Consider the following 16,439-nt stretch of genomic DNA (forward strand, 5'->3'; position numbering starts at 1 on the left):
GAATTCGCAGAAAGGAATAAGCTGAGAATAATGAACACCTCTTCAGAAAACGTAGTAACAGAAAGTTGACCTGGAAAAGCTCTAATGGTGAAACAAGAAATGAAATTGCTTTCATACTTTCGGCCGATCACAGCATAGTGCAGAATGTAGAAATAATAGGCAGGGTAAAGTGCAGTGACCATAGGTTAGTGAGGGCTAGGTTTCACCTCAATTTGAACAGAGAAAGAGTAAAATTGGTCAATAAGAAACAGATCAACTTAGAGGCAGTAAGGGTATAAGCAGACAAATTGAGGCTGGTACTTTCAAACAAATATGCAGCCTTAGAACAGAGAGATGATGATGATGACATAGAGGTAATGACTGAAACCGTAACAAGGCTGGCTTCAGAGGCAGTAATTGAAGTGGGAGGCAAGGCACCAAGGCAATCAGCAGGCAAGCTCTCCCAAGTAACAAAGGACCTAACAAGAGACGACAAAGAATCAAAGTGTTCAACTGCAGAGATAAGATAGAATTCGTGGAACTGTCATAACTGATCAACAAGGAGAAAATAAGTGATATTCTAAATTATAACGTGAAAAAGACTCACGAAGCCGTAGAAATGAACACAGCCTGAAATCAGCGAGGAGGAAACTTGGCATAGGACAAACCAAGATGCATGAACTGAAGGCTAAGCAGGGTAATATCAGCAGCAATCTCGAAGGTGTAACAAAAGCAGCGGAAGAATTATATACCGACCTGTACCGTACCTAAAGGACTCTAGAGTACTCCATTCGACACAATAATGAACAGAAACTTCTCCTATATTGAGAGACGAGGTCAGAAGGGCCTTGCAAGACATGAAACAGGGAAAAGCTGCAGGAGAAGATGGAATAACAGTCGATTTAATTAAAGAAGGAGGAGACATAAGCTAGGAAAACTGGCGCCTCTCTATACGAAGTGTCTATGGACTGCAATGGTTCTATGAAATTGGAAGAATGCAAACATTATACTAATCCACAAAAAGGGAAACGTTAAAGAACTGAAAAATTACACGGCCATTAGCTTACTCTCAGTATTATATAATATATTTATTAAAGTAATCTCGAATAGAATAAGGGCAGCACTGTACATTAGTCAACCAAGGGAACAGGCTGGCTTCAGGAAGGGATACTCTACAATAGATCACATCCATGTGATTAATAAGGTTATTGAGAAATCCGCAAAGTACAATAAGCCTCTCTGTATGGCTTTCATAGATTATGAAGAAGCATTTGATTCAGTAGAGATACCAGCAGTCATAGAGGCATTGCGTAACTAAGGAGTACAGACCGCTTGCGTAAATACCCTGGAAGATATCTACAGGGATTCCACAGCCACCTTAATTCTGCTCAGGAAAAGTAGGAAGATACCCATAAATAAAGGCGTCAGACAAGGAGGCACATTCTCTCCAATGCTGTTCACTGCGTGTTCGGAAGAAGTATTCACGCTATTAAACTGGGAAAGTTTAGGAGTAAGGATCGACGGTGAATATCTCAGCAACCTTCGGTTTGCCGATGACATTGTCCTATTCAGCAACACTGCAGACGAGTTACAACAAATGATCGAGGACCTTAACAGGGAGAGTGTAAGAGTGGGGTTGAAGATTAATATGCAGAAGACAAAGATATTGATGAATAACCATGCAAGAGAACAAGGGTTCAGGATCGTCAGTCAGCCTCTAGAGTTTGTGAAGGAGTACGTTTACCTAGGTCAACTGATCACAAGGAACCCTTACCATGAGAAGGAAATTCACATAAGAATAAAAATGGGTTGGATTGTATACGGTAGACATCGTGAGCTCCTGAATTGAAGCTTGCCGTTATCATTGAAAAGGAAGGCATAAAATCAGTGCATTTTACCAGTGCTGACATATGGGGCAGAGACTTGCAGCGTGACAAAGAAGCTTGAAAACAAATAAGGACAACGCAAAGAACGGTGGAACGAAGAATGCTATAGGCATAACTTTAAGAGACAGAAAGAGAGCTGTTTGGATCAGAGAGCAAACGGGTATAGACGATATTACAATTGACATGAAGAGAAAAAATGGCGCTGGGCAGGTCATATAATGCGCAGAATAGATAACCGTTGGATAACCGTGGGGTGACAGAATGGTTGTCAAGAGAAGGGAAGCGCAGTAGAGTACGCTAGAAGACCAGGTGGTGTGACGAAATTAGGAAATTTGCGGGTGCTATTTGGAATCGATTGACGCTGGACAGGAGTAATTGGAGATTGTAGGGAGAGGCCTTCATTCTGCAGTGGATATAAAACAGGCTGATGATGATGATGTACTATTCAGTGTGCTAATTACAGTAAGCTGCTGAATTCGCCACGATGTCCGCTCCGATTGAACTGTAGTGCTGCTACGGCTTCCCTAATTGGCTGAAAACGCCAACATGGAGGAACAATGGCGGAACAGTGGCCCACCTGTGCAGAGATACTAGAGAAATGAATTTTATTTTTGCCTTGAATAGGGACCCCGCTTCAGTGGCTATGAGCAGCAGTACTCGCCTTATGAAGAGTACTCTCCTTCCGCTGAGCCGCAGCGAGCTTCGAAAAGCAGGGTGAGTGCTCTTCTCTACTCATGTCGATTAACCGAACGGTGATCAACAAGTGTGTAGAGCTGTACGCAGTGCGTACGTGATGACATAACTTTCGAAAGTCTTGTGGCTGTACTGGAGAACCAGCGAGTGAACCGCGTGGTTTAGATATACTATACTTACATTAAAGCTAATCCATGTATCTGCTCCCAACGAACCGCGAAACTTATATTTGCCGGGTGGCGCCTGCCCACCGATGTCGAAGCTTACTTCGATCGAACTTAGTCTTGCGTGGTGGGAACAAGGCACACAGCAAAATTCGGATCCTAGTGATCGAATGAACTTATTGCACTCGAACGCGATCCTGTTTACGCTGCTTTCTAGGGAGACGTCTTCATGCGCGCTGCTGGTGTAGACATCGATGGCACACTGGATGCCAAAGCACTTAACACCAAAAAACTAAAGTGCATGGCGCCTTTATTTCACAAGCTCACTCCAAGCTAACTCCAATCTTACTCACTCACTGGTCAATAATTCGCTCACCCTAAGTGCTGCTCGAGTTGGGCTAATTGGTTCAAGTTAGGCAGTGTAATGACAGTTAAACATACGGCACAAAGCAAGGGCGGCAACACATACGATACAAGCTCCACTTCACAGCCATACTCTCTGTCGTCCGCCTAGCTTTGCGTTCACGCTACCGTTTCAGCGCGGCTTTCCCGCACTAGCTTATTGGTGCACCACAGCGACGGTCGCCTTCACGTTACGAACAGCCAGCCCTGTCCCAAGCAATTTTCTTCGTTCCTTCAGATTCGTCAGCTGGTTTGTGTAACACAGTGGGCATTGTGTTCCTCCATTGCAGCAGCAGATCCGTCAAGCGGGTCCTGTGGACACAGGGCCAGCGTGCGACAGCCGGTACATGGAGCGCCCCGGGGCACCGTCGGTAGCCACATCGAGGACGGTACGCGCGCACTGAGCGTAGCTTTGGAATGCGTATGCCGGATGCTCTATATAATGCTTCAACATTTCGCAACGTCATTTTCGCCTCCTTTTTTTACAGCGAAGCTGTCTTTGACTAGGGCAAACCCTTTGTTAGCAAGCAGAAGCCCCTCTTCCACAAGGCGAGCTCATGAGCGCAAAACCGAGAGTGAGGACGCGAAAATAAAACGAAAAGGGAAGGAGAACGTCCGTTTCTTTCGCATCGAAGTGCGGTTTTAGCGACCACCTGCGTCTGAAACAAATACCGTCCACGGCATCCGCGTTTCAATGGGGGCGAAATGTGAAAACACCCGTGCACTTAGATTTAGGTTCACGTTAAAGAATGCCAGGTAGTCGAAATTTCTGGAGTCTCCCACTGCGGCGTTCCTCATAATCAGATCGTGGTTATGGCACATAAACCCCATAATTTAATTTTTTTCTCCCTCACACGCCGTCATGTCATATAGCACGTAAAACCGCATAATTTATGTTTTTGCCTTCCTCACACGCTGTCACATCGTATACCCTGACATCTACCCGAGGCAGACGTGCAAGATCTGTAAAACTCAATCAGCAACACTCAGCCACGTGCTATGGGAGTGCAAACATCAATGCCCAGACCTTAATCCCGTGACCCTCTCGTCGAGATGGAACGCCGCCCTGCGCAGTTCCTATCTCGACGGCCAGCTCTGGGTGACCCACCAGGTCTACGAAGTGGCAAAGAGGCAAGACCTGGACGTTCCATCGTGGGAGGCCTAGGCCCAGCCGACTAAACTGCTGGTGCTCATTAAAGTTCACTCTCTCTGTCTCTCTGTCTGAAACGACGTGTCTGTGGCGTAGTTGGCTCCAACGTGTAACCCCAAAAGGACAGAGAGCGCTCTCGCACAAAAGCGCGTTTATAGCGGCCACCTGTGTCTGATACCACCAGTCTGTGACGGAGTGGATATATAGGAGGACAGAGGCTCATTTTCACTTCGATGTTGCCATGGAGCGGCCGCGAGAGGTTCGCACGCCCGAGAAACAGCGAATGTACCAGGAATGACGCCGAGAGCAGAGGCGGGAATGGGGCCGATATTGTGCCATACCACGTGCCTATCATCGAGGCGACGGGAGCTGCCGTACTACTTGCGCCACGTGCATATCAGTGAGGCGACGGGAGCTCCCACTTCTCCGCGACGAATCAAGAATTCGACCCAGGAGGCGACTTCAAGAAGCGTCCAGCCATCTCCACGACGAATCAAGAATTTGACGCGGGCGACATCATCACCCTGCCCCGCCTGGTTCCTGCCGACGAGGAGTCGCCAAAAGGATTTAAGGGAGAACCGGCCCATTGTGAGAAGAGAGAGTCGCCTGCAGACACCCAGTCGGTCTGATGTGCTCTTACTGCTACCTGTACGCTATCATACACTATCTGTAAATATTGTATCTTATTCGTCTGCGGAAAGAGTCCGCCTTTCGTCCTCCACCCTGAAGTCACAACAGTGGATGGGAAGCTGTGGGATTGGAGGCCAGATAACGCCTACTACACCGCTCAACGGCAGCCACGAGGACCACCCGCGTCAGCTACTTTGGAGGAGTGAGTGCCTGACGTTTGCCTTTCGCACCGCCAGACTTTGTCGCACACGTAAATGCTAAGGACCATTGCTCCAGTATTCTGAAAGGGTTGTAGTGGTTTTGTCTTAATTCACTCCAGGCCTTGCATAATTTTCCGGCTTCGGAAGCAAAGCTAATTGAGAGGCAAAACCAGAGATGGGCCGTCAGATCGCGATGGAGAAGCTCAGGGTACAGGACCTTCTTGATGTTTGTCAGGAGATGGGCATTTTAGTTGCCCTGGGAAGGCGAAAGAAAGCCATTCTGGACATTATGAGGGCACAAGAAGTAACTGAGAAGAAGTCGAAGAGGTTTGGGGATAAATTTTTGAGAGGAGACGCGAGAGAAGAATGCGCCAAGAGGAACAGAAAAGGCGCGAGAAGGCAGATGAGAGAAAAATGCATGATGAGGCAGAGGAGAAAGAAAGGCGTGCAGGGCGAGATTATGCTCCTAAATTGAGAGAAGTGAAAATAGAGCAAATTCGAATCAGCTCGGCGCGTTCAAGTCCCCTTTCCGGTGGAGACGATACGCCTAAGCTGAGAATAGAGGACCTGATGCTACCGTACAGGACAGGCGGTGATATCACACTTTCTCTCGTGAATATCGAACGTACGTGTGAAAAAATAGGGCTGGACGAAAGCCTTTGGTCTCAAAAACTTCTTTCAGTTGTCCTAGGAGAGGCCGCGGATGTTCTTGCGCGCTTGTCCAAAGAAGACTACGAGAACTATGGAGAGGTAAAAGCCGCGCTTCTTCGCGAATACCGCCTCTCTACCGAGGCATTTCGACAGCTGTTTAGACAGGCAAAAAGGGGCAGCGAGTCGCACACTGAGTTCGTGTACGAGTTAAAGTCTAACTTAAAAGAGTGGCTCAAAAGTACAGAAGTGTATGGCAACCATGACGATTTGCTTGAATGCATACCACTGGAGCAGTTTTACCGAGTTCTCCCAGAAGAAGTTAGACTTTGGCTGCAGGACAGGCTCCCAGGACCTTGAGAAGGCAGCGCAGCTCGCGGAATAATATTACACGCGCCGAAACTTCCAAGAAAAACCTATTCAGGAAGATAGGCTAGAGAAAAAAGGACTATTCTGCAAAGTGGATTTCCCCGCGCAAACCAATTTTGCCGAATAAGAAATCATCTTGTAGTGACGCATTCAGCAAAGGAGCATCGACTAAGGCTGAGGTGGCGAAGCAAGGGCTAGCAAAGACAGCCCAGTCGGCTGGAGCCGCTAAAGCTAGGGCAGACGTAGAGCGCGCGTTCGAGGCCCGGAGACCAATTATCTGCTTCCGTTGCAACCAGGAAGGCCATATTTCCTCAAATTGCGAAGAGCAAATAGCGTTCGCCCGCATTAACCATTAAGACGAAAATCTGAGGCTGCACGAGCCATATATGCAGGAGGTCGTGGTAAACGGGAACATGTGCAGGGCACCTCGTGATTCCGCAGCCACCAAGGGAGTTTCTCATCCACCCTGTGTTTCTCCCGGAGACTATACAGATGAATGCGCCTGGATCATACAAGTCGCAGAAGAGCGGAGCGCGTGCTTGCCAGTTGCCAGGGCAACCCTCGAGGGCGCTTATGGAAGATTGCAAACGGAGACAGCCATGAGTCTAGGTTTACCCGAACACTTTTGATATCTTTTTTTTCCAACAAATCGGAGCAGCTTTTAGAAAAGGAGGGCTGGTCGTTCTCTGCCAGTCTCGCTTGCATGGCATTAACGCGATCGCGGTCACGCGCCCTCTCAAGGAAACGTGAAAGCTCATCTTCAAACGAGGAAACTGACAATGTAACGTCCTCACGGCGGCAGCCTAGGCCGGGAGATACGGCTGATGAAAAGCAGAGGACTCAGACTTGTGACGGATCAATCACCGGATCAGCGATAGTGGGTGAGGAACCTTTCGAGACCTGGGAAAATTGGGCGTATAATTGGGAAATTGGGTTGTATTGACACGTGTACTTTATCTTTATCGGGCGACCACGTTTCACCGCCTATCAAGTGTTATCGCACAGCGCAGGACACACTTGCATGCGTAGGAAGTTTCTGGAATGTTATCGATGGTTCTATCCGCTGTCTGTCACCGAACCTTGTGTAATCTGATTGCATGTATGCGCGACGCGAATAGTGTAGAACATTGTGGAAGACACGCGGGTCCAAGTGATTACTCTGGAACATTCGACGACTATAAAAGCCGACGCACTTGACCCGCTGATCAGATTTTGACGATCGCCGACTGTGCTCAGCGCTATCGTTGTTCTTTAGGTGTAGCCTGTTTTTGTGGGCCCAGGTTCGTCTAATAAAAATTAGCTTCGTCTTCCACAGTATTGCTACTGTGTTCTTTATACGTCATTACCACGTGACATCTGGTGGAGGTGCTTTACGTTCATGTACCGAACGCCCCCGACAAGCCGTTATCCATGCCCGTACCGCAAAGACAACACCAACGTCGTCCCGGAACATCGAGCAAGCCGCCGGCTGCAGCAGCTGCCCCCGGAACACGGACTTCTACCGTAGACGACCAAAAAGATCGTCCAAGAAGATCTTCCAGAGACGACCAAGAAGACAGCCCCAATGGCAGCGCCAACGGCCCCAATAGTTCTGCAGCAGCCCAGTGAGCCACCGACGTTCCGCTGTTCCACATTTGAGGACCTGGAAAGCTGTCTGGAAACGTATGAGAGGGTCGCTACGTTTAACAGCTGGAACAGCGACGACAAGCTGCAACATGTCTATTTTGCAATGGAAGATGCGGCTAGGACGTGGTTCGATAATCGAGAAACCTTAACGACGTGGGACCTGTTCCGAACCGGTTTCCTGCAAACATTCACAAGCATCGTGCGTAAAGAGCGCTCCCAAGCGCTACTGGAAAGCCGAGTACAGCTTCCCAATGAGACCATAGCGATCTTCACGGAGGAGATGGCCTATCTCTTCCGGCGCGCCCACCCGGAAATGTCGGAGGAGAAAAATGTCCGCTTCCTTATGCGGGGCGTCAAGCAAGAACTTTTCGCCGGACTGATTCGCAACTCGCCGTAGACCATAGCTGAGTTTTCTGCAAAGGCATCGACGATCGAGAAAACGCTGGAAATGCGCACCCGGCAATATAACCGACAGGTGCTCACGCCGCAGAGCGCCATCCAAGGACTGGGTTCCGACGACCTTCAAGAGACCATCAGGGCCATTGTGCGCGAACAACGACGCAAGGTCTTGCCTTCGTCGCAGTCTTAAGTGGCCTCGATCGCCGACATCATGAAAGATGAGGTTCAGCATCCCTTGGCGTTCCTGAGGTGCAACCTCAATTACCGCAGCCCCAGCCAGATGCGATGACTTACGCCGCCGTCGCACGCCGTCAAGGTCCCCCTCCGCGACCGCGCCAGGGCCCTGTCTCGCCGCAGTTCCGTCGTCCGCCACCGCCAGCACGCCCACCCGTCGCCCAGCGCACCTACGCGAGGAAGACGGAAATTCGGCGAGCCCCCGACCACCACCCGCTCTGCTATCACTGCGGAGAAGCCGGCCATAGGAATATTGCAATGGGGGGCAGGCAGATTTATAGCACCTCATTAAACATCACGAAAGCTTTGCTTCACTAGATTCCAATACCTGATTTCGACCTTTTTTCTCAGCGCTTTTACTTATACCGGCAGCGCAATAATAATAAAAATAAAAAAAAAACACGAAAATGCGCACAGCGCTCGTTCCATCTATTTAACTTCTGTATCTGAGCTCGCGTTTGAGTTAATTTTGTGCTGCCGGTATAAATGCAACGCTTAGCATCCAACTAGCCCGCCTTTTGACAGCAATGTTTCCTTCTTGCTTTTCATGCCACACACCTTGACACTATGGAACTTTTACTTAATTTCCTAGCATTCATCTGCGAGTTTTAAGAACATTCCTGTGGGCGATGCTTTTCAAACGCTCTAATCCGTTACTTCGACGCATCTCGACACGCCTCGGCTTCCTAAGCATCGGCAAGCTGACTCGACGGACTCGCCTCGACTTCAACAGTGCCCCGCCAGGCCTTGCGAACGGGCATAAATTGAAGTCTAGACAGGAACGCGCGAGTCCGACGAGGCCCCATTAGGCACCTGTGCCTCCACAGCGTGCGCTGTAACTGTGCCCACCTAAGGATGGGCAGTTGGGCGAGTTGGTACGGTAACATATTCTTTGTTTACAGCGCGAGGGGACACAGACGAAGGCTAGAAGACTAGCCTCGTCCTGTCTGCCTCTATTGCCTTCGTCTGTGTCCCTTCGCGCCAGAGACCGTCTACCCACCTGATTTGGGTGCCCATCGAGGCACCCATTACGGGTTCCGGTAAGCGCCATTGCATAAGGATATCCGAGGCAGCCTTGCGGTTTCCCACGTGAGGCGCGAATCCTAGTACACAGAGTGTCAGCAGGACGCCGCCTACATTGCGGAAGTACTCCAAGAATGAAGGCAAATCATAAAAAGCGAACAAACACTGATACCAAGGACAACATACCGGAAATTACTTGTACTTAATCAATTAAATAAAGAAACGATAAATTGATGGAAATGAAATTGGATGAAAAAACAACTTGCCGCAAGTAGGGAACGATCCCACAACCTTTGCATTTCGCATGCGATGCTCTACCGATTGAGCTACCGCGGCGCCCCTTCCCCATCCACTTTCTTAGGTACTTTTGTTTCCTCGTAGAACTCTGGGAGTGTTAGCCAGCGCCACCACTCACGGACCTCTGCGCGAAATGCGAAGGTTGTGGTATCGTTCCCCACCTGCAGCAAGTTGTTTTTTTATCCAATTTAATTTTCATCAATTTATCATTTCTTTATTTCATTTATTAAGTACAAGTAATTTCCCCACATGTTGTCTTTGGTGTCAGTGTTTGTTGGCTTCTTATAATATGACTAATAAAAACCGGGCCCCTCGGTTAACGCCCTTTCTTCAAGAATGAAGGCAAGCAGCACGCAGTTATGAGAAGGGCTCCTCTGAAAGCTCCTCAGTACTCGCACCATCTCTGTGAACTGTTCCATGGACAGCCGCGTACATTTTGGACATTTTCTCTGGGAGTGTTCAAGGCTCGCCGGACTCCGTGGTCAGTACTTGCCTAAGACAGTGCGGGTTCTCAACGTCTGGCTGTACTTGGCACTCGATGCAGGCGGCGCTGTAATCATGCCGCAACACTTTGTCATCGGAGCTGACCTGCGGAGTCAATATTATCCTGGACGTGTCTTCTTTCCTCTCCCCACTTTCTGAGTAAGGCCTCAGGTCATTCTTGCGCGATTAAAGACACATTCACAATTTATTCCCGTGCAGCGCACTACGGCTGCATAACCACCAGCCTGGCATCCTCGCTGCCGGCCGAGTGACGTCACGCAGCGCCACTCTCTGCCGACACCTCCGAGAGTAACGGGCTTACCCAGCTGGGAAAACAGAGACCGGGTTTCCTGCCTCTGAATAGGCTTCTCCAAATGGCGGCTGAGAGGATACATTTGCTTTTATTCGCATGCAGAGCGTTGACTGCTTTCATTTTTTAAAACAAGTTCGGTGAAGTTTCGTAGAGCTGTGCGACGATACCGTACCGCGCCAACCGCGCTGGCGCTCTAGATGCCTACTCCAACCCGTTCGCAGAGGCCCAGTCGTCCAGTTCTCCGGGAGGCGGAGGAGAGCTGCGTTGGACCGGAGCCGAAGCTGCCTGCCGCGACGCCGTCCAGATCGGAGAGAGGAAAGGTGCGGGCGAAGCGTCTCGGTCGCCTTTAAAGCGGCAAACACATGGGGCGACGTAACCGCCGACGCGCTTTGGGAGCGGCGTCGCCCGGGCTCGTCCCGCTGCCTCCTTCACTTTGCGCAATGAAGCGCAAAGGTATCGCAGCTGAAGTGCGTACTTCGGTGCGCCCGCCTTAGTCTGCGTACCACGTTGGATGCACATGGATCGGCACTGTACAGCGCGATGAATACGCAGTGCAATATATACGAGCGGGTGCCGGGTGACGCTACGCCGCCGGAAATGCGTTGAATGTGGTTGCCGCCTGAGCGTACCGCGCGCTAAAGGCATAGTGCGGCTGCGTAAGGCACTTCGAAAGGTCAGCTTAGCTACAGCTGCATGTAAAGCAAAAAAAGTATTTGTTTGAAGCGGATGCACAGATTCATGCAGGAAACTTGTACCCGGTGCACATACTAGCAGTTGTATCCGAGATAGTGCGGTGCATTACTCAGATTCCTATGCGGCAATTTTAGCGAACAGAAGTTCTTAACGTACTGTGCGAAGCATACAACGTTGGGTATGAAAAGAAAAGACCGCAGACTATCAACTGCTCATTTCTGGGAGGATCAGCAAGTCAACCTAAAGGCATGATACAACTGCGCCACCTGCAGAGAACCCTTCGTTCAAAAGAAAAAAAAAATCCTTCATTGATACGTGAAGGCAGACATACCCTGTGTGCCTGCGCGTACATGAAGATAATTTGATACAAGCAACCCATACGTGTTTGCAATGTTGATAAAACTTTCCTTGCGATCCCTCATATACATGGCCTAAATGTGGTTACAAAATCCATGAAGCATATAAAAAGAAACATTTGCTAAAACTAGGGACAAGTTCTAAAAGAACAATTCAACCGCCGCGGTTGCTCAGTGGCTATGGTGTTGGGCTGCTGAGCACGAGGTCGCGGGATCGAATCCCGGCCACGGCGGCCGCATTTCGATGGGGGCGAAATGCGAAAACACCCGTGTGCTTAGATTTTAGGTGCACGTTAAAGAACCCCAGGTGGTCGAAATTTCCGGAGTCCTCCACTACGGCGTGCCTCATAATCAGAAAGTGGTTTTGGCACGTAAAACCCCAAATATTATTATTATTAAAAGAACAATTCAAAAGAAAACAAAAGTGAAGTACTAAGGCGCGTTCACACGAGAACCTTGGGTGTGATTAGTTCGAACATGGCCGTCAAGGAAGGCTATCTTTCTGTCAGCGAAACCGATGGCGTGCTTACACCAATGCCACGTTTGATCTGATCACACTCAAGGTGTTGTTGTGAAAAAGCCTTTGCGCTTATATTTCGTTTTCTTTTAAATCGCTGCGTTTTCTTTGTAGAATTTTAGCTTCTGGTTTTAGAAAATATTTTTTTCAATGCTTCATGGGTTTTGTAACCGCATTATGTATTAGAGGGGTAGCATTTGCTTATTCCTGCATATTTGTTTGATGTCACAAGCAAATTTTTATCACCATTGCAAACACGTGTGGGTTGCTCGTATCAAATGACCTTTATGCACGCGTAGGCAGGCAAGATATGTGCATCAATGAAGGATGTTTTTTATGCGAAGCATATTACGAGGGCTCAACCCAGCTCCTCAGGCGCGGCGGTGACCATGAAATCACGTGACACCGTGACGTCACGACAGAGGAGAAGTGGCTTTGGCTCAACTCTTGCAAGACGGGCTGGGTGGGAATCGAACCAGGGTCTCCGGAGTGTGGGACGGAGACGCTACCACTGAGCAACGAGTACAACGCTTCAAAGCGGTACAAAAGCGCCTCTAGTGAATGCGGTGTTGCCTTAGAAACGCGCTGTTTCTAAGGCGTGCGTCTCTTGCTCAGGCGCACATTTCGTTGCCGCGCCGAACGCTGCTTCGCTCGACGCTCACCGCGTCCAATGCGGGGCGCGTAGTCGCTGCCCTGTAGCCCATTGTCTTACACCCCTTGGCGGGTCGACGGGAACGCTGTCGCGTTCCACTCTTGAAGGCGAAGAAGTAATGCATGAGTTGTTTCTTCGTCTAGCCGAACCAAATATAGCCAAGCAACAGCAGTTCACCAGGCTAAACAGTGGTTCAACAACTAAAATAAAGGCTAGTATGCTTCGCATCCTGGGCTTAACCTTACCTAAGCCACAGCCATTTTTTTTAAGCAAGAAAGAAATGCTCTGTCCAGGTAGCGCAATTGTATCATGCCTTTACGTTGTCTTAATGGTTCTCCTAGAAATAAAGAGTTGGTAGTCCGCATTCCTTCTTATCGTGTCTCTTCATTTCGCACGTAACGATGATTGTTTCGCGTAAATACGTTAAGAGGAAGCTTTAGCTCGGGTGCTCTTATCTAAATACATGTAAAAGGAGAATTCGTTTTTCTCGGCAACCACTGCACCAAATTTGACTGGGTTTGCTTCATTTAAAAGAAAAACTTAGAATCTGGTGAGTGTTGGTTTCGAATTTTCGAGTTAGGTTGTCAATTTTTTATAAAAAATTGACAAAAATTGCAAATTTTCATAAAACGAAACTATCAAGTTTACAACTCTGTAACTCAACAAGAAAAAATGATATCGCAATTCTGTGAATTGTATCTGACAGCACATCTAAAGCGGACAAAATTGATATGTTACACATGAACCTCAAAAAAATGCATTAATATGTAATTACAACTTTTGCAGAACCCTCGTAAACAATGTAACAAATTCACGTAAGATGTAAAATGACATATAATATTTGTCCGCTTTGAATGATCTAACGGATGCCGTTTACAGAACGGCGATATCTGTTCTTGATGCAGAGCTATTAGTTTGTAAACTTCATGCTTCTATTTTTTTCAAACTCCTGAATTTTTGAAAATCTTTCTAACAAAATTCAAGCCCTAAATCAAAATTTTGCTTCGAACAGTGACTAGAATTTATCTTACTCTCACAAATGCAAGAAACTTCATCAAAATCGGTCCAGGAGTTATCTCATAAAAACGTTTTTGCGTTTTTACATGCATTTGAATGGGCGTCTTGCGCTGGAGTTTGAGGTATAGTAGCGGCGCCTGGTGGCGGCGCGGGAAACGACAGCTGGGTCGTACCAGCTTGGGTCGTATTGAGCCCTGGCTGTGGCGAAGCACGTTTCTAGGCCGAGTTTTTCGTCGATTCGCACTTTTTTCTGCCCTGTTGCGAGTGCGAAAAGGCTCGTCACTTCTCGCAGACCATGCCGACCACGCTGCGAGCTCGCCGCAGCCTATAGTTTAACGAAAACGGGCTCTCCGTGTGCCGTGGGACGCAATGCTGGGAGCAGACGAAATCGGTGGCGCCGATCCGGAGAGACCTAGCCCAGCCTCGAGAAGGCGTCACCGTCATTACTTCTGCGTCGTGGGCTGCCATGAACAAGAAGGCCTGAATCCCAATATCATATTCTGCCGTTTTCCTTCAAGGCCCCACGAAGTGGAGCGTCGGGCGCGCTGCATAGCTGCAGTTCGTCGCGCTGAGTAAGCGAAACTTTGCGCCATGCTGACTGCTTCGCCTGTCTTGAAGCTTGCTTGATTATCTGCGTTCTAATGTTCGGTCTTTTGCACCTACAGTCCCGACAGCAGACCGACATAGCAGCAGGCATGGCTGGTAATTCACGATTCGAGACCCGGCCACAGCGACAATTAACAATTCGACCGATGCGAAGTGGTGAAGTGACCAGGTGTGTGCAAATGAGCACAAATGGTCGGGCTCATTCGATGACACTTCACTACTCCACTACGAGCAGCACAGGTTAAGAGAGTTAAATGCGCTCATCCTTGATCTCAAGCCAGCACGTTGAGGCAACGCAGCAAGGCAGTATTGATTGCAACACATCGATGTTCGAGCGCTGTCATTAAAACCTACATCAAGCGAGTGGCGTACGAGCTCGCACTGCAGCGCGATTCGCACGTACGTGCGAGCTCATATGTAATTGCATCAGTTATTACCAGTTACTAAAAAGGAGAGATGGCCGCTACTACAACGCAGGCATAATTGTTTAGCGGCATGCAGTCAACAAAGATTGCAGGAGGCCCGCCGTTCCGCGGCATGTCGAAAGACCGCTGCCGACGCGGCGCGTACGATCGTGCGCTCGAGCAGTTCGTACATCGCGGCGCGTACCGTCGTGTGCTCGAGCAGTTCCGCACACATGATGTCTGCCTATCGCCGCTGTGGATTCATTTCTAGCGAGAATTTCCTCGCGTTTGTGCGCCTGAATCTAGCAGCTAGCGTGCAAACCTTACCTGAAGTTCCACTTCGTACGCGACTCGCTTCACTTGCGATTGACACGGTGCTAAAACTTCGCCGCTCAAATCTTGAACAGCGTACACGTATTCGGCACTGCATAATTTCTTGCCTTTACGCAGCGTGCCACCCCTGAAAAAATCTTCGGCGCCCGATATTCGCTGCAGGCCGTGAAACAACACAACCGAAAGTGGCGGGTCCATAGTGTAAACGTGCTTTCCGAAGCAGACGACCGAACTTGGTACGACCCATTTTAGCGCAGAGGGCGCTTTTTAGAACCTTTTTCGCAGCGCCCCCTGGGCAATGCAAGAGCCCCATAGGCCGCGTCGGAGTTGGGCCCGAGCTAAAGCTTCCTTTCAAGAATTTCAGTATGAATCAACCAGCTTGATGAAAGTATTTCTTGATGAAAGCCGTTGGACGCGGCGTTGGAAACATGGCTTTCCTGCCTGTTTAACGTGCTTAGCTAGGGCGCAAATAAATAAATAAATAAATAAATAAATAAATAAATAAATAAATAAATAAATAAATAAATAAATAAATACAGATCCCAAGCAGATCAATGGGGATCCACATGGGGTGTGTGTGCCAGCTACGCTTGTGACGCGTATTTATTGTGCTACAGTTATACATCGTCAGCCTTGACCACTTTGCCCGATTCCCTAGTGCTGACTAGGGTAACATGCTGTAGATGACTTGCAACAAATGACTGAGACCTTACCAGACCAAGAGCCGATCTGAAGAATATTATGCACAAGAGAGAGAGAAAAAAGGATGCCTAGAAAGACTGGGAGGATAACCAGAGGCAGTTCCGGTTGGCTACCCTGCACGGGGGGAAGGGTGAAGTGGGATAAAAAGAGAAATAGAGTGGAAGGGAGAGATAGAAAGAGACGAGCACGCGTCCAGACCGCGTACACTGGAGAGCGGTAGGGGGCGGCCTGGATTAAGCGAATGCTCGTTAGGCTAGCAAGATAACGAAAATTTGTGATTGGCAGTCAGCCTCTACAATCGGAGAAAGAGTGCGTTAATCTAGGGTAAATTTAATCGAGGGACCCAGGTCATCAGCAGAAAATCTGCAGAATAATAAAATATGGGTTGAGGCGCATGCGGCAGGGCATTAGCAAGCCATAACGGGTAGCTTAGCGCTATAATTGAAAAGGAAATGCACGATCGATACATCCTGCCGGTGCTAGGATATCAGGCAGAAGCATGGAGGTTCACAAAGAAACTTTCGAAATAAAGGACCAGGAATTGTGGGCAGCGTTGAAATGAAATATGACAGGCGTTGCTTGGGGATTAGCGGGGGTAGCTGACGCTCTGGCGGGCATCGCAGGAGGACTGAACGGAGTGGGCCAGTCCGTGCAATGCGCAGG

General features: G+C 48.8%; 1 protein-coding gene across 4 annotated transcripts in view; it reads left to right on the forward strand.

Moving 5' to 3' along the window:
• LOC135912025 (uncharacterized) overlaps window positions 1–16,439 on the forward strand; it is a 128,271-nt gene that overhangs the window by 59,057 nt on the left and 52,775 nt on the right. For 2 of the 4 annotated variants that reach the window (XM_065444411.2, XM_065444410.1), the window contains exons 4-6: window positions 2,490–2,579; window positions 3,415–3,513; window positions 10,718–10,816. In XM_065444411.2, coding sequence (XP_065300483.1) covers window positions 2,490–2,579; window positions 3,415–3,513; window positions 10,718–10,816 — 288 coding nt within the window. The remainder of the gene's footprint in view (window positions 1–2,489; window positions 2,580–3,414; window positions 3,514–10,717; window positions 10,817–16,439) is intronic. The other 2 variants (XM_065444412.1, XM_065444413.1) reach the window with 2 other exon arrangements.

This window comes from Dermacentor albipictus, chromosome 3 (assembly GCF_038994185.2).
Source record: "Dermacentor albipictus isolate Rhodes 1998 colony chromosome 3, USDA_Dalb.pri_finalv2, whole genome shotgun sequence".
NCBI lineage: Eukaryota > Metazoa > Arthropoda > Arachnida > Ixodida > Ixodidae > Dermacentor > Dermacentor albipictus.